The 19,748-nt window shown below is 45.6% G+C and overlaps 6 protein-coding genes across 6 annotated transcripts; 4 read left to right on the top strand and 2 right to left on the bottom strand.

Annotated features, from left to right (window-relative positions):
- Positions 1–40: 40 nt before the first annotated feature.
- On the top strand, positions 41–2,762 carry TREMEDRAFT_30413 (uncharacterized protein; the record flags this gene model as incomplete). The annotated part of the gene is made up of 7 exons (XM_007004359.1): positions 41–288; positions 337–402; positions 447–1,065; positions 1,176–1,724; positions 1,796–2,065; positions 2,309–2,495; positions 2,665–2,762. The coding sequence occupies 7 exons, from the start codon at positions 41–43 to the stop codon at positions 2,760–2,762; spliced, it is 2,037 nt and encodes a 678-aa protein (XP_007004421.1).
- Positions 2,763–2,933: 171 nt separating this feature from the next.
- On the bottom strand, positions 2,934–4,928 carry TREMEDRAFT_68791 (uncharacterized protein; the record flags this gene model as incomplete). The annotated part of the gene is made up of 9 exons (XM_007004740.1): positions 2,934–3,196; positions 3,475–3,576; positions 3,772–3,824; positions 3,864–3,995; positions 4,220–4,317; positions 4,456–4,490; positions 4,593–4,700; positions 4,792–4,851; positions 4,904–4,928. The coding sequence occupies 9 exons, from the start codon at positions 4,926–4,928 to the stop codon at positions 2,934–2,936; spliced, it is 876 nt and encodes a 291-aa protein (XP_007004802.1).
- Positions 4,929–5,073: 145 nt separating this feature from the next.
- On the top strand, positions 5,074–6,283 carry TREMEDRAFT_39175 (uncharacterized protein). Its single transcript, XM_007004448.1, has 4 exons — positions 5,074–5,317; positions 5,359–5,458; positions 5,706–5,961; positions 6,058–6,283. Exons 1-4 carry the CDS (start codon positions 5,081–5,083, stop codon positions 6,176–6,178), a joined length of 714 nt encoding a protein of 237 aa, XP_007004510.1. The 5' UTR covers positions 5,074–5,080; the 3' UTR covers positions 6,179–6,283.
- Positions 6,284–12,225: 5,942 nt separating this feature from the next.
- TREMEDRAFT_62500 (uncharacterized protein) lies at positions 12,226–15,111 on the bottom strand (the record flags this gene model as incomplete). The annotated part of the gene is made up of 5 exons (XM_007004683.1): positions 12,226–12,343; positions 12,671–13,116; positions 13,161–13,489; positions 13,858–14,881; positions 14,929–15,111. The coding sequence occupies 5 exons, from the start codon at positions 15,109–15,111 to the stop codon at positions 12,226–12,228; spliced, it is 2,100 nt and encodes a 699-aa protein (XP_007004745.1).
- A 394-nt stretch (positions 15,112–15,505) lies between these two features.
- Positions 15,506–16,561, top strand: TREMEDRAFT_62499 (uncharacterized protein; the record flags this gene model as incomplete). The annotated part of the gene is made up of 5 exons (XM_007004682.1): positions 15,506–15,812; positions 15,857–15,907; positions 15,989–16,110; positions 16,324–16,381; positions 16,497–16,561. The coding sequence occupies 5 exons, from the start codon at positions 15,506–15,508 to the stop codon at positions 16,559–16,561; spliced, it is 603 nt and encodes a 200-aa protein (XP_007004744.1).
- A 456-nt stretch (positions 16,562–17,017) lies between these two features.
- TREMEDRAFT_62498 (uncharacterized protein) lies at positions 17,018–19,607 on the top strand (the record flags this gene model as incomplete). The annotated part of the gene is made up of 6 exons (XM_007004681.1): positions 17,018–17,378; positions 17,753–17,883; positions 18,272–18,904; positions 18,962–18,964; positions 19,290–19,359; positions 19,543–19,607. 6 exons carry the CDS (start codon positions 17,018–17,020, stop codon positions 19,605–19,607), a joined length of 1,263 nt encoding a protein of 420 aa, XP_007004743.1.
- Positions 19,608–19,748: the final 141 nt, after the last annotated feature.

Genomic DNA, 19,748 nt, shown 5'->3' with positions numbered 1-19,748 from the left:
CTAAAGAAAGTCTGTACCACTCCTGTATCCCTATAACATCATGGGCCGCAAAGCAAAGAACAAGCAAGCCGCACCAACTCCTCTTGTCGGATCAGACCTGGATCGTCGACGTGATAAAGGAAAGAGGAAGGCTCCATCAGGATCAGACAATCGCAAGAGTCTCAAAGCTGCCAAAGGTGTCAATGCCAAGAGCTCGAAAGACCGACAGAGACGATTGCAGCCTAGGGTGAAGAAAGTGGATGTGGTTGATGACGACGATAGTGATATTGAGGATGCTCTAAGACCGGGGTGCGTGATGATCCTTAGACTTCTTTTGCCGCTGAGACTGATCATCAGAGAGCTATCCGATGACCAGGAAGAAATTCCAGTGAAGAAGGTCAAAAAGGGGAAAAAACCTGCGACGTGAGACCTCTCCAAAGTGGAATATTAAATGCTTATTATCATAGAACTGGATCTGACGAAGATGATCTTCCTTCTAGACCAATCAAACAGATCGAGTTCTCCGATTCTGAGGATGATATAGGAGGTGACGACGAACGTCTTCCTCCTGGACAACACACTTTCGACCTTGATGAAGCTCCAGAAGATGACGGTGACTTTGAATCTCAGGAAGAAGACGATTTCGATCTTGTTTCTGATGAAGAGATGAACTCAGATGAAGATTCCGCATTTGTTTCTTCCGGAGAGGAAGAAGACGTCGATATGGATGTGAATGATCTACCTCCTCCACACTTACGTCCCAATCCTATACCAACGGATGAAGAAGGTGGTCCTATTTCTACCAATCTGGAAGATGATCTTGATCATCAAGGTTTCACTTTACCTGCAGTGGAGCGTGGAGGAGAACAAGAAGATTATGAAGCTGGAACATCATTGAAAGAAGTAGAGAGTAGGATGAGGTGGTTGATTGGGGTTTGTAGTGGAAAACAGGAAAAGACCTCGAATGGATTACCAGGAAGAAGTAGGAGTGATCATTTGTTACAATTACAACATGATATCGCTACGTATTTCGGATACAACTTGTTTTTAGTGAACAAGCTTATGAAGTTATTCATCGTTGATGAGGTGTGTTATCCTTCCGTTCATACCTCTATCACCTCCAAACATCCACGACATTCACATGAATCCTCCCTTTGTGAGGAGATCTTCAGTAAATTTAAGCGCTAATGCCTTAGGCTATAGCTTTCTTCGAAGCTAACGAATCCCCTCGACCAGTAACCATCCGAGCTAACACTCTCCGTACTCGTCGTCGAGATCTAGCTCAAACACTTTCCAACAGAGGTGTAGTCCTTGAACCTATTGGTAAATGGTCAAAAGTCGGTTTACAAGTATTCGAATCACCCGTTCCTGTAGGTGCTACACCAGAATATCTCGCAGGTCATTATATGTTACAATCAGCTTCTTCATTCCTTCCAGTTATTGCACTCGCTCCTCAACCAGAAGAAAGAATATTAGATATGGCTTCTGCTCCAGGAGGAAAAACCACTTATATTTCTGCATTAATGCAAAATACTGGAATAGTATTCGCGAACGATAGTAATAAACAACGTACAAAAAGTTTAACTGCCAATGTACATAGATTAGGATGTAAAAATGTGGTGGTTTGTAATTACGATGCTAGGGAATTTCCCAAAGTATTAGGAGGGTTTGATCGAGTTTTATTAGATGCTCCATGTAGTGGAACAGGTGTGATATCAAAAGATCAAAGTGTAAAAGTCAATAAGGTAAATATCAAATTGATCTCCCTCCCTTTCCAAAAATCGAAAGTGATAGACGAGAAAGTACTGATTATTAGACCGAACGTGATTTTCAACTTTTGGCTCATCTTCAAAAACAACTTCTTCTTTGTGCACTCGATTCCGTCAATCCTAATTCGACCACAGGAGGATATGTAGTTTATTCTACTTGTTCAGTGACTGTGGATGAAAATGAAGCTGTTGTGGATTACGCATTACGAAAACGACCTCATTGTAAGTTGGTAGATACTGGATTGGAATTTGGTGTGGAGGGATTCAAAGCTTTTGAGGGAAAGACTTTTCATGATAATTTATCTTTGACAAGAAGGGTAAGTCGTCACTTTTACTGTCACTGTCTTTTTATCTCTTTCATCACAATCTGTCTCTTTCAGGCATCGTCTCATAATAATGTCAAAAGCATGCGTTTTTTTACGTCTCATGTAAATTCATGCGTTACATACAAGATATTCGGGGATTCGGTGGGAATTATTGATGGATTTGTTACTTGTGGTCTCGATTCCGGTTGTAAATCTGCATGAAGGTATGTGAGGAAAGTTGGAACTGACATACAGTATTACCCTCATAAACATAACATGGACGGTTTCTTCGTGGCAAAGTTCAAAGTTGGTAAACGTGCCAAAAAGGAGACTGAGAAAGAAGAAGAACCGCAAAGGATAATCAACGCCGAAGGAGAGGTGGTGATACAACCTTCCAACGTGACTATATTCAATGCAGAGGAAGATGAACAGCTCATCAAAGGTTAGTCGTCATTCTTCTCCCTTCTCCCGTGTGGCTCTTCCCTTCTCCATTCGGCTTTTGTAATTTCTTTCTTACATTCCCAATTTACCTTTCTGGTCAGTCGGACGATATCGACTGATGATGATCACTCGTCGAGTCGAGTGATGTTTGATGTTCCAAGCTGACAAAGCAGAGAGCAAGAGGAAACATTTGAAATCAAAAGGAATCAAATTATCTAAACCCCGAACCAATGCCCCCACTACTTCCACAGCTGTCAAAAGTAGATGACAAATATGAGATCTTCTAGTCTTCAAAATTCTCGGTGTGTATGAATCGCGACCATTTCTATATGCATTGTGTAATGTTATCTTCCTTGACTCTGAGAACTTTCTCCAACCATGCCACATAGTTTTACGGTTTCTCTAGTCCATGTATGTGGGACTCTTGAGAATATAAGATTTAAGACGCCTTCACATATTCTCTCCACCAATCATCAAAAGACATTTCTTCATCTACGTCCACGCCTATATCTTGAAGACTGCGAGTGCTCAATTGAGCATCTTGAGGTCTGGAAGTAGCTCCGGGTGGGACGACAGTTTCTGGGGTAATATGTGAAATGGGTAGATGAAGATGTCGGGCGATTATTTGGGTCATATCCCATTTCGATAACGCTGGAGAGGGGGAACAATAGTGTACGATGAATGGGAGTGGTTTCCCCAGATCTGGAAATTAGTTTCGCCCAGTTTGACCGGTCTCCCTATATACTCCTTGAATTTGAGACAGAATCGATGGGGGCATAAGATTCTAAAGAGAAAGTTCACTGGGGCATGTGTGATGAATCAGAGCTGGTATCATATAAGTCGACCATGCTGAGGAAGTAGTAAGAGACTATGTGTGCAGAGTGATGAACATGAATAGGGGCAGAAACGATATATAAAGTGAAGCGCTTGAACGACGTAGAGATGAGATGAAGGGGAGACGGGGAAAGAGAAAGACGCACGGGTGAGATCAAACAATACTCTAGCCACATCATCAACATTGGTAGGATAACGTCTTTGAACATGATCCATCTTGTATTGTTTCCCACTTTGATCTTCTACCACTTATTATCAGCATCATGACTGGTCTCATACGACCCACTGGAAATCTCTCACATCATTCTCCATCCCCTGCCCTAACACAAAAGATATCGTAGTAGACGGACATGAGTAATTGGAGCAGGAAGTGGAAGACGAGAGGTATGGGAGCAAACAGAGGTAAGGGTGATGGTGGCATAAAACGAAATATTGAGACTTACCATCACGTATGATATTGACCGCACTCTCTGCATTGTATTCCGTTCGTCCGTACCTACCATTAATTATCATCTACAGATTGAAAGAAACGTACAGAATGGGAACTCGCAATACGGTGACTTTAGCTCCTTCTTCTCTTTGAGTGAGAACAGCTTGTTCCGCATCTACTTTAGATTGTCCGTATGCGTTCAGAGGGTCGGTAGGAGAATCCGTCTCGTACGGTGGACTATTGTTCAGCTGATTCTTTCGCGGACGACTCAGCTGAGAAGGCAAGTCCGTTACTACCACATCTGTCTTGGAGGGTAGACTTCTGGGTGTTCGTCACAAGAAAGGATCATGCCGAGACTCACCAGTACAGATCTGATGAGGAAGTAATTCAGGACGTGAGAGAGAATCGATGTGAAATGTATTCAACGGGGAAGATGCGGGAAGGATATGGTTTCAACTCACTTTTTCCCATTAAACACGTAATCTGTGGAGATGACAATCAAAGTGAAGCCATATTTCTTAGCAAAAGTAGCGAGCAAAAGAGGACTTTGTACGTTGAGCTTGAGATGTCAGTTTTTCACATCACTCTATGTTCTTTCGTTGTAGAATTCCACGAAGACGGATGGGACCCACCTTTTTGACAAGCTCGGGATTCTACCTATCAGCTCGAAATCAATTGTGATGAAACTACGACGAACCGCTTCGGCAACATCGGGTCTTCTTTCCGCTGCACCTACACATAAGCTTACAGTAGCCATAAACAGCATCAATTGGGCTCACAATGTATCATCACTATCAATTAGGGTTATGCTTGTATACTATGAGAAACACGTACCATCAATCTGATGAGAAGCAAAGAATCTGCCTACGGCTTCTTCGTCGGTAAAATCAAGTTTGAGGTAATTTGATTTTTTGTCTGTACGGCTGAAAGCGAGATGTAAGACTATCAATCAGTTCTGTTTCAGCTGTGTGAGAGAGATATTCTCAGGAGAGGGGTACATTCCATGAAATAAGTAAGGATAAAAAGAACGAACCTTCATCACCATGTTGTTCAAAGTAGGTAGCAACTGCCCTTCCGAGTAATCCACTAGCACCTGTAGTTGAGATTCACTGTTGTTTCTCCTTGACAGTAAAGTTATGACTCACCAGTGACGGCTACTTGCTTGCTCATGATGACTGTCAAGAGTTGTACATACAATCCATCGATCCAAGATTCCATCTGCAACCGGAGGAGAAGGTTTCCCACGGTTGCTTCCACCCTTTCGATCACATCTAGTACATTCCTGGAATGTCGCGTTCAACCTCTAACTCCACTCACCCGTCATGCCCCTCGTAAGCGTCTTCATCTCCTCTCCCGATGCTCAAGGAGAACGCCGATTTGACCCTTTCATCACTATCGAAGCTCTGAAAGAAAAGTTACATCCCGTCACTGGTATATCTCCACAATATCAGATCCTCCGACTGTATCCTTCACTCGAATCGTCACCCGTTCTGGCCACTTTCGACGATGAGAAGAAGAGTTTAGAGGAATATGGGGTGAAGGACGGGAATTGTATAAGGGTCAGTCAAGTTTTGAAAAGGAAGTAGAAGCTGATCGACAGGTGGAGAATACCGATCCTTCAGCTCGACCAGGAGAGTATAGCGATTTGACGGGAGTGGACAAATTCGAACTTACGCATGAGGAATATGAAGCTAGGTCTGGTGCGTACTTTCTCCTGTCTCCTTTGAAAATCTCCCCTGTACAATCTCGTGCTACCTGGTCTTCTGTCAATGTACAAACAAAGAAAATTGAACATTCTCATCCACTCTTACTTCTCAAAAACCCCTGAGCCGGTCTTTGATACAAGACTACGGTGCAATCTACTTTACTAGTACGACTGTTGGCAATCGACGATGATGGCACTTTGGAGAATCCTGATACTTCTACAAGTGCACACCTGACCAGCAGACACTGTCCTAGCCCACCTCAAAGCGAACAAACTCGGTCGGTTCGCTCCTACACCTACCAACCTTTCCCAAGCCCCTCCACCACCAACCTCCGTTCCTCCAGAGATTATCACCGGAAAGCGATGTGAGGTGATATCTTCAGAAGGAGACATGGCTAGACGAGGAACTGTGAGATTCGTCGGTGAGGCTTCTGTCGGCAGAGGTGGCGTGTGGGTGGGTGTAGAGCTGGATGAGCCCGTCGGGAAAGGTGGTGGCTCGTGAGTGCTCGCTTACATCCGTCATATCCCATCTCAATATTACGTACTACTCAACTCGAATTGCTAAGATTGCTGAAAACTGTGACTGACGTCAAGGGTGAATGGGAAGAAGTATTTCGAATGTAGACCAAAACACGCAGTTTTTGTTCGACCAGACAAAGTACGCGTTGGAGATTTCCCGGAGGAAGATCTGATGGGAAGTGATGAGGAGATATAATACCATTTCATCGAGTGACTAAGTAGACAGTAAGTAGGGACAGACATATCTACTTGCATCTTTATCCACCGTATACGATGTATCTTCCTTCCTTAGATTGTATTTAGAAACCAATGATATCAGCTCTTCCATGGATGTCGTTCGTGAACCTGTCAATCAGCTCGGTCCTGACCGACAGAAATGTATCACGATGCATCATGAACCTTCAAAATTGACTCACCTCCCATCAGTCTTCTTCAGACATCTCCAACAATACCTCCGCTTTGTTAGCCGATAGAATCGGGCCAGGACGGCCGAACCGCCGTTAGAATTACCCCTTCCGTCGAATATTTCTCCGTTCAACTTATCCTCTGAACTCTATTCGATCGTCTCTGGTTTTATGCGTGTGAGTGGAATGTGATAAGTATAGAGACATGTAGAATTGATGCATGCTCTTTTTCCCCTCTGTATTATCATCTAATATTAGCAAACAGATTAACAGTCGGAAGTCACATACCTTCTGTGTATAACAAAGGCAAGTTCCCATTTCTAACTCTCCTCATAATGACCTCCGTGTCGTCTAAGATCTCTCTTGAGAACCACCCAAAGTTATCCCACGATCCAGCATCGTATGCTCCGTGGAGGAAGTCGATCGAGGTGTATCTACAGATAGGTGACGTGTGGAATATCGTCACAGGTAATGATACCGAACCTGGTCGCATAGGGGTGAGATCGGCAGCTGAGAGGGCGGGATCAGTACCTCCTACCACGCCCGTCGAAGGGCAAGTGGTTGGTAGAAGGATTACTGGAGAAGAGTGGAAGGAATGGGAAAAGTGGCAAGCGAGGGAGAATAAAGCGCAGGGGATGATCAAGGGAACAGTGTCGGATGCTGTGATGCTTGATATATCTGAGAAGATGTCAGCTAAAGAAATGTGGGACTACTGCATAGCCCTGCATGTAACAGCGACGATCGAGAATCAAAGGAATGTCCGTCAAGCGTTGTTTAGCTATGACTTAAGGGACGATGCGACGGCCGAAGAAATGGCTAAGCATGTGGAGGATTTCTCGAAGACGATGTCCGAAGCGAAATTGGTGGGGTTGAAGTTTGACTCACAGGAACGAGCTGGGTTATTCCTCAATACCATTCTAGCACCATCATACAGGATCATTCAGATCGAAGTAACATCCCTCATAGCAGAGGAAAGAACTTGGGAAAAGGTCTTATCGATCTTCAATAAAGAAACGGCGAGACGTAAAGCGCGCCCTGTTGGTAGAACCAATAGGAAGGGATTCGCGATGTTCGTCGAAGGAAATAAAGGAATGAGGGTGAACCGAGATAATATCTCTGATGGTCAGCCCAGGAAAGAAACTAGAAAGTGTTATAACTGTGACACTGTAGGACATCTAGCGAAGTACTGTCGTAAACCTAAAAGAGAGGATACGAACAGGAAAGAAAACGCAGATGTAAAGGATGGAGGTAAAAAGAAATGGAGGAATAATAAGAATAATAAGAAAGGACATACGGTCTCGAAGGATGAGAACCAGTCCAAGGATAACTCCAAAACCTCCTTGATGTATTCGTCATTGGATGGTGAACACGAGGCGTGGGCCGGGATGGCCATGTCGACAGAATCGTGGTTCGATGATGACGAAGGGTACACGAGTAACATCGTATGGCCCGAAGAAATTGAAAACCCGTGGGTTGAGGATAATGAGTGGGTGGGATTAGCTACAGAGTCTAATGACGTGAGCCACACTCGTGTAATCCCTACCTGGGTAGTGGACAGTGGTGCTACTCACCACATAACTCCTCACAGGTCGATAATGACGAATATTAAAAGACTAGTGGAGCCGAGAGTGTTCGGACTAGCATCTGGCAAGTCAATGACGGCTTGGGAAACAGGTGACATTAACCTCGAACTAGATTCAGGACAAAAAATGGTACTGAAAGATGTACATCACGTCCCCACAGCGAAGATAAGTCTTCTATCCCTCTCGAAGTTACTCTCATGGGGATGGAAGGCGAATCTAAGCAGCAGTGGTGGATGGATAGGTAAAGGTAAAGAGAAACTAGGTTTGAGGAAACATGACTCACTATGGTCGGTACGATTTGGCAGAGCGATGTCTGCCGCGATGATCGTGATATCGACACCGAAGGCGACTTCACCACTTGAATCTGAGCATCAGCGACTCGGACATATAGGTGTAGATAAACTAAAGAGTCTAGGTAGACAGGGACTATTGAAGAAGGACTGGGACACTTACAAGAACGATCCCTTTACAACCGATAAATGTCCCGCCTGTATGCAGGCCAAGATAACACGTCTACCGAAGAATAAAGAAGCACCAATGTTAAAAGGAGATGGTGAAGGAGTAGGAATGGATGTCGATATTGCTGGCCCGTTCGGTCCGGCGATAAAAGGTGAACGATATTTCTTCGTTGGTGTAGAAAGGGCGAGTCGAATTGTGTTCGCCGTACCGATAACGACGAAGAACGAATCGTCAGATATCGTTCGACAGTGTATCTCGAAATTAGAGAAACAGCTTGGTGAAAGGGTGAGGGTGATTAGGTCTGATGGGGGAGGTGAATTCGATAGCCTCGATATGAGGGAATTCTACCTATCAGCAGGGATCAACCACTACATCACACCAAGATACACACCAGAATTAAATGGAGTGGCGGAAAGAATGATACGTACCTTGAAGGGGATGGTATCAACGATGTTATTCGACTCAGGACTACCGAACGAATATTGGTCCTATGCTGTCAGATACGCCGCCATTATAATTATGAAAACCTCGATTGGTGTCAGTGGTAAATCAGGCTGGACATCACTCACAGGAAGAGACACGAACTTAGATAGCGTGTGGAGATTTGGTGAACGATGTTTCGTTCAGATACCAAGGGAGATAAGGCTGAAGTCGAACTTCACGATACCTAGGGGTTCATCAGCCATTATACTAGGTCAAGATGAGGGTGTGAGCGGTTGGATCGTTAGAATGGACGGATCGGGACGAATCGAACACTCACGAGATGTTCGTCGCTCGACAGGACGAATGGTGGCTACTAGAGAGTCGCCAGATGTCATCCAAACCCCTCTTGACGCCATCGAAGTGGACCTAGACCCCGTCGTCAACGAAGAAATTTTCCCTGACGACCGCTCAGAAAGTGGCGAACAGGAAAATATCGATAATGAACAAGGAAATGATGTCGATAGAGACAACTCACCTAATACAGGCCCACAACCTACTGAAAGACGACGAGGACAGGGCATTTGGGGAGGAAATTGGATCTATGAGAACGATATCGTCGAAAATGAGAGAAATGATGAGGAAGGAAGAAATGATGGGGATGAGGGGATCCTGACGACACGTCACGGACGAATTATTCGACCCCCCCACCGTTTTGCAGGCCTAACAGACTCGTTCCTAGACTTTGGTCGCGAGCCTAATAAGTTAGTCTCACTCGCCTCTATCGCAGGTATCGAAAGTGATACTTCTCTCATTGATCCTATCTCTCCTGAAGAAGCAGTAAACGGCCCAGATGGTGAGAAGTGGCTGGAATCCATGGAGAAAGAGATATCTAACATCGAATCTAAAGAAACATGGGTGGAAACGGTGTTACCACCGGGCCGTAAAGCCATTGGATGTAAATGGGTATTCAAAGTGAAGACAGATTCAGAAGGAAACTTACTAAAGTATAAATCCAGACTAGTAGCTCAAGGATTCTCACAGGTACCAGGTGTCGACTACGAAGAGACATTCGCACCTGTCGGTAGATCGGGGTCGTTACGAATACTCTTGACTATAGCGGCCACCGAAGATCTCGAAATTCGTCAGGCCGATGTCGAAGGGGCGTATTTAAACGGTAAACTCGATGTAGAAATTTACATGAAGTATCCCAAGGGGATAAAGCCGAAGCCTGGATGTAATACCTTGAAGTTAGTTAAGTCTCTTTACGGTTTAAAGCAATCTGGCAGGACATGGTGGATAGAACTCGGCGAAGGATTATCTCACCTAGGTTTTTCAAGAATCGAATCAGATTGGGGTCTTTACTACAGACCAGAAGAGAAAATCGAAGGAAAGGGAGCAGCAATACTGCTAGCCTATGTCGATGATCTGGTATTAGCCACGAAGTCGAAGGAAGAAGCGAAGGAAATTTTCGATGGGCTAGGTAAAAGGTGGATAATAACCGACCTGGGGGAGATAAGTACTATCTTAGGTATGAAGGTAACAAGGAACAGAGAAGAAAAGACAATATGGTTAAACCAACCAGCATATATCGATAAGATAGTTCAGAAGTTTCCAGAAAACGACTTACATCGAGACCGAAAAACGCCATTACCCCTTACTGCGAAAAATCCATCGATGTCGGAGGCGGAGAGTGAAATTCGACCATTTCAAGAATTAATAGGATGTCTACAGTGGTTAGCCACATGTACTCGACCCGACATATCATATGCCGCCTCATACCTTGCTAGGTACCTCACTAAACCGACGAAGAAAGTATGGGAAGAAGGGATAATGGTAATTACCTACCTTCGGTCCACTCGTTTACATGGTATCCGTCTCGGTGGCGAGGCTAGCGATCTAGCAGGATGGGTTGATGCCGATTGGGCAGGTTGTAAAGACACACGACGATCAACTACAGGTTGGATATTCATGATGAACAACTCACCGATAACCTGGAGTTCAAAAAGACAAGCTACAGTATCGTCGTCGACAGTCGAAGCAGAATACATCGCGATGGCTGAAGCAGCGAAGGAAGCTCAGTGGTTGAGAGGATTATTGAGGGAGATAGGCTACGATCAACTAAATCCTACTACATTAAACTGCGATAACCAAGGATCGATATCACTAGCGAGGAAACCTGGTACTCACCAGAGGACAAAGCATATTGATATTCGACATCATGCTCTTCGAGATCTAGTCAGTAACAAGGTTATTGAACTAGAATACGTTAGCACTGTCTCTCAGAGGGCAGACGTACTCACGAAGGCTTTAGGTGGACCAGTACATTCGGTGAATATGTCAGCGATACGGGTAGAACCACCGAAGAAGAAAAACATTGGTTCAGTATACGTGACATTAGATGATGATGAAATCATCGATTACGATTATTCAGATTTCGAGGATCTAGGAGATCTATCAGGTGGTACAGAGAACGAAGTGGTACCAGAGAACGAAGTGGTACCACAGACAGAGTCGGTACCAGAGAGAGAAGTGTGGGTGGAAGGAACTTCAGAGAAACCCACCGAAGGTACCACCGAAGGAAAAGTTCTCGTGAGCCAAAATGTAAAATTTTCAGGTGTACCTAAGAATGTGAGTAATTCTAAGATAGGTCAGAAGCCACCGGTAGAACCTAGAGTCATTAGAGAGTTAAGAGAGAAAAATAAGGAAAAGAAAGAAAAGATAAAAGATAGAAAAGATGGGAGGATACATGACACTAATTGTCATCGATCTGGTATCCCAACAAATTCTCCACATGCTGACAGGCCCTTTCGAGATCGTAAAGAATGTCGAAGAAAGGTGCAGATGCACCTTGACCAGCGTTCGAGAGAGAGACAAGCAACCTTCGGAGGAAACGGATCTGTCGACAGGTCGCCTCCAAGGTACGGACCGAGATATCCGACAGTTCAGCTGGTCAGAGATAATTTTCATGATAAAGTGACTAATGAGCGTACCATGAGCCTCACCAGGCCTCAGGAGAGGAACCAAGGGATCGATACCATCGGGAAGTGGCGAAGACATAATGAAATTGTTAATGAAAATAAAAGTTTCTCGGTGGGTAGCGGTTCTACGAAATATCGTCAGCCAGGACCACGAAGGAAATTCATCGATTCTCGGGAGTCTACTAGCAAACCTGAAGTTTTAAGAAGTAGACAGGATAGAGGGAAGCTCAGACAGTCAGAAACGAGTGATAAAAGTGGAGAAAGACGAAAGGTGGACATACCGATAATTGGAGATAAAAGTGATGAAGTAAAAGGAATGATAGAGAAGAGTCAGTCGTCAGTAGTGAGTGGTAACCACGTGTCAGAGCGGAGCCCCGCAGGGGGCCCCACCGAAATTCATTTCACGATTTCACCTACCACTACTACCACACACATAACACTCAATATCTCATCGTTATTACCTTCTACATCATCACAAACCTCGCCGTCGCCATCGATAAATCGTCCGGGACTACTGCAAAGTCGTGCATTGTCCCGTGGGGGAGTGTTAGCCGATAGAATCGGGCCAGGACGGCCGAACCGCCGTTAGAATTACCCCTTCCGTCGAATATTTCTCCGTTCAACTTATCCTCTGAACTCTATTCGATCGTCTCTGGTTTTATGCGTGTGAGTGGAATGTGATAAGTATAGAGACATGTAGAATTGATGCATGCTCTTTTTCCCCTCTGTATTATCATCTAATATTAGCAAACACGCTTTCGACTTGCTCTCGTGATTCTTCTTGTCTCCCTTGTTCTGATCTTTCTTCCAAAACTGCAGGACCGGCTTTCCAGCCACGCACTTAGGAGTCTTTAGACCAGGAGGACGTTTGGGTTCTTTCGGTTTACCTCCGAGAAGCTTACGAGTAATTGGCTTCTTCACAGGCTGTATCTTGTCGTTGGCGATAGGAACAAGGACTGGACCAGGTTCACTCTTCTTCTGATCCTTGGGTTTATTTTCATATTCCAATAGGTCCCCTTCCTCACTTTCGAGATCCTCGTCTTTCATCACTTCATCCTCATGAGCACCGTCAGTCATGATCTCGCTCTTATCATCATTCTCATCTTCCTCCATAGGTCCCCCGGCCTTAGGTTTCCTCACCACTTTCCTACCTATCTGGTGGCTGCGTGCCTCGAAGACTTCTTCAGTGATAGGGCTAGGCTGGTCCTTCTCGCTGGCTGACGAAACATCCTCTTCCGGCATCTCGATCCACGGTGCTTTACCTTCTTTCAGCGCAGGTAATATTCTCTTTTCATCAGCTTTCTTCTCTCTCACCTCTCTTCCTAACTCACATTATAATACATCTCCCTTAAAGAAGTTCCGTTCAGTTCGTCATCCTCTTTCTTCTTCTTTGCTACGCCTTTCTCCATCACAGGACTCTTCCGTTTACCACCCTTGTGTTCATCTTGGTCGGAACTGTTGGTGGAGGACAGAGAGAGAGATAATTGATACCAATCCATATCTTTCGCAGCATCGAGTCGAGCGAGTAGTATTTCCAAAACGAGGTTCTTGTCAGGTAAAGATGGTTTTGTGGTATGGTCAGCCACGGCTGGAGGACTGATCGACATCGTTTTGTTGACCCTGCTTTTGGGAGGTTTAGGGGGCATTTCGGTATGTCTTCCTGTCAGTGAAGTTTAAGACACAAGAGAATGCTCACAATAGGTCAGATATGAAGTCAGGGGTAAGGGGAGATGATGAGTCAAGAGATAAAGGAGAAAAGTATGAGGGAAGGTTGTAACCGTGACTGTGGCGTGCACGGACCTCTTGTGATGTCATCATAGTGAGTGATTCCTAAGCGACGGTGATGGTACGTTTAAGTCTTCCTAATACGTATGTGTGTTACTACTAACGCTGCAGTAGACTACGAATGGCACTCATACAGCCCATGCATGTTAATCTATCCTCTTTAATGATCATATGTACGTATCAGTGCGCCAGCATTCCATCGAATCGATTACAGGTGTGTGTTGCTATCCTACCCTCTCTCACCTCCACGTCCTCTCGCATCTTCATCAACCTTGTGTAGATCCTTGCTGACCTCTTTCAGCTGCTGCCAATCCCCTCCATGAAAATCTAAAGCAGGGATCAACCCATCCACACTCAATACGATATCACCAATGTTCTTCTCTCCCCTGCTCATTGCGTCCAACGCTCTTCCCCTCAACAAAGAAGCCACTGAAGTCAGTCCTCGACCTATTTTCACATTCACAGGAGTCGGATGAAGAGAACATGGACCTGTCCCACATGGTACACATTTATGAGAACCTTTATTCTGCCAACAATCTCGGGGAGGTTGGGAGTTCCGACATGAAAAACAGGCTTCTGAACCTTCGAGGAGATTACTTTCTTCTCGGATTTTCGAACTGTATGATAGTGTACGGCGTTGTGAAGAGGGAAGAACAGGTTTGACTTGGAGTTCGGCCAAAGGAGATTGTCGGTTTCGGATATATCCCCCGGGAACTTGAGGAGATGAAGGAGGTTCGCCTTTGACGTGGAGTGGACGACTCGAGTTGGCAGTTTGATCAGTTACATGAGATGAGACTGCTACAGGCTGGCCGATGGGAGGTCTAGTAACGGTTAAGTTTTCCTGGTCGAATTCAACCGATGCGGGAGTAGGTGACGGTGATCGAGTCGAGGCAATCGAAGAGAGGGGGGAATCATCTCTTGTCACCCAGTTGGGAAGAGGTTGTTTCTTTTGTCGAGTGGGTTGCTTTCTCGGTCTCGCTTCTGTTTCACCTTCTGACAACTCATCAATTTCTACAATGAAGTCCTCGTCTCTTTCCTTCCTTTTCCTTGTCGCTGAGGATCCACTCATCCTCTTAGGTGCGGAAGACCTATCCTCCTGGACATCCCTTCCGTCTCTTGTTGTCCTGCGGTTTTCACTGACGGATGTTGTGTTCGAGGACGTTTGATTGGCGGTGAAGCCAGTCTCCGTGACATGTCGATTTGTTCCGGTCGGTTGGGGAGCATCAGCGTAAGGTAGGTCACCCCTTTTAAGCGCAGGGAGAATAATCTTTCGTATCAGCTTTCAAAAACATCTCCCATGGAGATCTAGCTTACGGTATGATACATCTTTTCTAAGGTGATTCCATTCGGATCCCTTTCCCTGAAAACGACCCCACTATGCCGTTTGGCACTTTCGTTTTCTTTTGCCAGAACACGGGACAGGTGGTCCCAGTTGAGACCTGGAGATTCTGCTTTTTCCCACATGATACGTAAGACCAAAGCTTTGTCAGGTGTCATGGAAGTGGTATCGTCAGCCGAATGAAAAGAAGACAAGGGATTGCCGGGGATGAAGTTGCTCTCAATCTGTGATAGCATGTGAGGTCTTTGGCTCTCTTTGTCAGCCTTACATACATGGATATTGTGTGATCCGATCGGCACTTACAGAGGTAGACAGAAAAGAAAATACAGATCCGAGAAATGAAACGAAGAGAATTGACAGGACAGGCAACGAAGTCAGAAGATCCGACGCACGGACAACGGGATCACGGAAGCAGCGAACACGGATCAAACCATCAATCATCAGGGCGAATCAATCACTATCTCGGTCGTCAAGACAACCTTCCTTCCCTTTTCGTATTGACTGACAGCTCCATCTTTACCTTGTCTTTGAAGCACTTCGTCAACAACCACCATGTCAAGGACGAAGAACGCCGCTCGTAAAAGCACAGGAGGTAAAGCTCCACGACGTCAACTCGCTACCGAAGCAGCACGACGTCATGTCCCCCATTCCCCCGCGGCTTCCTCTGGCGTCGAGGAATCTGGAGATGAAGCGACAGACTCCAAGACTGTAGAGGCTCAGAATGCAGAAGTCGATACCGCAGACGATGACACGAAGGCAGGGCAAGAGGGTATGGACGAGGAAGAGAAGATGATGAATGATCGACCGGAGAAAGAGGGACACAACAAGACTTTGATAGTTAGTCGAGTACTGGAGGTGAGTCCATCAAGAACCGAGAGATGAATGCTGATAAGACGCAGACAGCGAAGACCAACTGGGAGAATGTGGGAGTTTCAGTGAAGAAAACACCGACTCGTAAGTGTTCTTCACTTCCTTGTTCGTTGATAGCCGGACGTCTGAAGCTGTGAAGGATGGGAAGTGGCTGACACCATGTAGAGTGTAAGGATACTTGGCGGAAAACTATCTTACCGTCTTTACTTGAGAACAAGGTCTGGTCGAATGGAGGACCGGGATGGACTAAGGAGATGAAGTTGACCATGTTCAAGATGATAGTTGATGTGAGTGATTCGTCGCCTCGTACATCTCACATCCTGTCTTAGAAGGAAACATGCTTTCACACTACCCATCTGTCGGACGTGACATCTGACGTACTTACGACAATTGAATCGGTGGTGGAGAACTCTTAGGGCGTTGTCGCATGGATATGGTCAAGATGTGATCAGGTCGAAGACTGTAGTGAAACGACAAGAGAGGTTGAAGCTGACAGTCAGTCTGCCAGCCCACATTGGGATAAAATCGCCACTTCTTGTCCTGGTAAAACGAAATCTCGTGAGTCTTTCACCTCGGTCTTTTGTCATGTTTCTCCCAGGTTGGACGAAACATTGCAGGACAATACCTTTGGTTGGAAGGAGTGGATAATTGAAGGAGGTTGGCTGATCTCTAGAGGTGCAGGATATCTGGCGCAAGGTGGTTCTTCCGAGGTTGAAACGAGGAGATACTATAGAGTGACCTCTACGACCGTATGCCAGCCAATGAATATCTTCGTTTGATCAATTCCCTCTCTAGTCTCCCTTTCGGATTCGACTCTGACATCATGGGAGGACCCTAGTATCTTTAAAGTGTGGGAGACATGATGGGAGAAAGACACAGGAAGGGGAATCGTGGGAACATTGTCTAACCCTCTGCTCGATGACGTATGAACTCACTTCTCTATTTCCCCCACGCAACCCCCATTGCCCGAGTCTCTCTCATGCGGGGTAAAGAGGTGATACATCAAGCACCCAGAACTTTCCTTCCTTCCTTTCACTACTAAATGAATGTTCCCACCAGTAGAAGACTCTCCTAGTACACCCACACAAGTACAATATAGGGGAATGAATGTGTAGATTACTGTTCTTACCCCATCTTGTATCTCAAAGACCATCACTTTCGGTGTAACGTAACTATACTAAAGGCTTCAGAAATATGGTCGATACCCGTACGGATCCTCATCAGTCCGATTGCTCACCCACCACTCTTGGGTGGGAAAATGGCCCTCAAGAAAACTCGTCTGATTTTACAGAGGCCATACAAACCCTTATGAGTGATACTCTAGAAGCTTATCTAATCCCCAATCAAAGTCAAATTGCCATGCCAGATCCAAGAATTCGTAGTGCTCTTGTGCTATTTTCACGAGCATTGGAAAACCTTTCGGAAGCTGGGATGGAAAGTCTTAATCCGTTTTTGGAAAAACTTGAGAAAGGGAAGGAGACTGTAACGGTACTGGAAACACGACGACTAGGTCGCAGGTTGGGTCGAACTCGATGGAGGTCTCGTGGAAATCTAGGTGCTCTGGTGCTAATGGATTGTGTCTCCTCTGCAATCGATGTAGCCAAAGAATGATATTGAAGAATCAGCAAAGTTGGTACTTTGCTGATTGTACTATATACTGTCTACAGGTATCCGTGTCCTCCTCTCAGTTCCTACTGCAAGCGTCTATGTACATACTCGGACAGGTGAAAAACCGCTTTTGAGCAAACCCAGTGGGGAAATCTCGAAAAGGGAAAACCCGTCCCTACCTACTGCAGCACTGCCTCCAACTCCCACTTTCCTCTGTCCTAATCCGTCGAACTCGATAGAGTCCTCTCGATTCGTTGTTACCCCGTAACAGAGACCATTGTCACGACCAGTACTTATAGCGAGATCAACTCTCACTAGCAGAGTTGATATTGAGCCTTTTAGGACGGTTTATGATCGCGGGCTCGCTACCCGGTCGTGACAGAATATCAACTCTAACGGGTCACCCGTTCGAATTCGCGGCTCTCACTCTATGTGAGGTGCTGGCTGCAGGTGTCAGCACCGTTTGTCCTCAGGTTTCGCCCTGAGGGGTTGGTTTGGGGGTTGCCAACCATCCGAGGGTCCTATGTGACCATCCCATGGTCGGATCTTCCGATTCGACGTTCCTAGTTCCTAGTTCCGAGAGCGCGAATACCTGCCGAACGCATGTGACTTGGAAACCCACAGGCCTCGCGCCTGCCACGGTTTCAGGTTCAGAAGTACTGCTGTCGAGACGCCAGCTTCCCTGAAGGGGGGGAATATGTCACGACCAGTACTTATAGCGAGATCAACTCTCACTAGCAGAGTTGATATTGAGCCTTTTAGGACGGTTTATGATCGCGGGCTCGCTACCCGGTCGTGACAACCATTCACTTGATGGGACAACTCACCAACTTCGACAAGATAATCTTTGCCTATGCTTCGGCGCAACAAGAATGTCCTAACAGTACACATGCCAATAGATTGGGGTACCGGGTGGAACAAGTGTTGTCTCAAAGGTGGAATGAGATGTGTGGAGACGAACCAATCGAGATCGAGAACCCGTTTCTGGACAAAGACTCATTGGTAAAGCAGTCCTTCACCTGGGGTGAGAGTGACATTCTGTACTTGGCTCTCACTAGATTGCACAAATTGACTACATATACCACACAGTGCCTAGGATCAAGTCCTCCAAACAAAGTTAATCAATATGGGCCTATAACTCTCTTGGAAGCATTGAACAAATATGGTGGAGTAGCAATGCTGGATACAAAATTGCTAGAAGACCTTGAGAATTTCTTGACCAGGGATATTGTGGACAATGACCCTTCAGGCAACTTGGCATCAGACAGTGCAAACACAGTGAATTTTGAGCCAGACTTGCCAACCTTGGACAAACCCATTGTGGACATGACTGGCCTTTCAGCTGCTGCCAAGAAGAAGGTTATTAGACACAATGTCCTCAATAGGGGAAGAACTCTGACTGAGATTGAAAAGACACTCCTTGCTTTTCAGTTTACAAAAGATGGGGAAACAGGAGACCGCGCAGTGACCAATGTGAGTACAAACTTTCTAGAAAGCTATCTCACGCACTGGAGAGATCTGATGGTGTAGCTCGTCAGTATGTAGTTTGAATGATCATAGAACATGAATGCTGGCCAACTGTAAGGACCAGACGTCGGAATAGTCTGCGTCGATGAGCTGTGACAATGAGGCCTTGTAGGGAACAAACCTAGTGATGTAGTGTATCGAAGAGATCTGTAAGATCGATGAGATGTATGTCAAATGATATAACTAGGAAAACACAAAATACATTCGACAAGACATTGCTGAGAAAAGACTACGTCCTATATACTAAAAAGAGCGCGGGATGATACCGATGAAGGGCGTACGTAGTTCGAAGTGATGTTGAGGTAGAATAGCAGAGAAAGAACGATGATAGTTGCCAAGACGGAGATGTAAAAAAGGGGAGTGGTGTCGAAGGATTGGTACCAGGCGTGGTACGGAACGGAGTAAGTCCGGTAGCGGGAACATGAGACGGAGACGGGAACAGGAAATGGATTACGACTACCAGGTAAGGTACCCGTGATCGCGTGATCCTGACACCAACCGGTCGAATTGAGAGAGTGAGCTGAGCTTCTGAAGCTGTTGATGTCACGACCAGTACTAATAGCGAGATCAACTAACACTAGTAGAGTTGATATTGAGCTTTTTAGGACGATTTATGATCGCGGGCTCGCTACCCGGTCATGACAGTTGATCCGTGAAATTTCCATCTTCTCTTCCCCCTTGGTCACGTTCACCTGTGGTCTCATGATCCCAGGCAGACGTTGAGTCTAGCAAGTGCCGTAACCGTGACATTCTATTTGCACAAGAAGAAGAAATCATTCATGTGTGTGTA

The sequence above is a fragment of the Tremella mesenterica genome (genome assembly GCF_000271645.1).
Source record: "Tremella mesenterica DSM 1558 unplaced genomic scaffold TREMEscaffold_5, whole genome shotgun sequence".
Classification (NCBI taxonomy): Eukaryota; Fungi; Basidiomycota; class Tremellomycetes; order Tremellales; family Tremellaceae; genus Tremella; species Tremella mesenterica.
This window is presented reverse-complemented; position numbering and strand designations above follow the sequence as displayed.

Excerpts from the sequence above, each read along its gene's own strand:
- TREMEDRAFT_39175 (XM_007004448.1), top strand. The coding sequence starts at position 5,081 with ATGCCCCTCGTAAGCGTCTTCATCTCCTCTCCCGATGCTCAAGGAGAA. Across the intron at positions 5,459-5,705 it reads GGAATATGAAGCTAGGTCTG|ACACTGTCCTAGCCCACCTC; the intron begins GTGCGTACTTTC and ends CCTGACCAGCAG. Across the intron at positions 5,962-6,057 it reads GTCGGGAAAGGTGGTGGCTC|GGTGAATGGGAAGAAGTATT; the intron begins GTGAGTGCTCGC and ends ACTGACGTCAAG.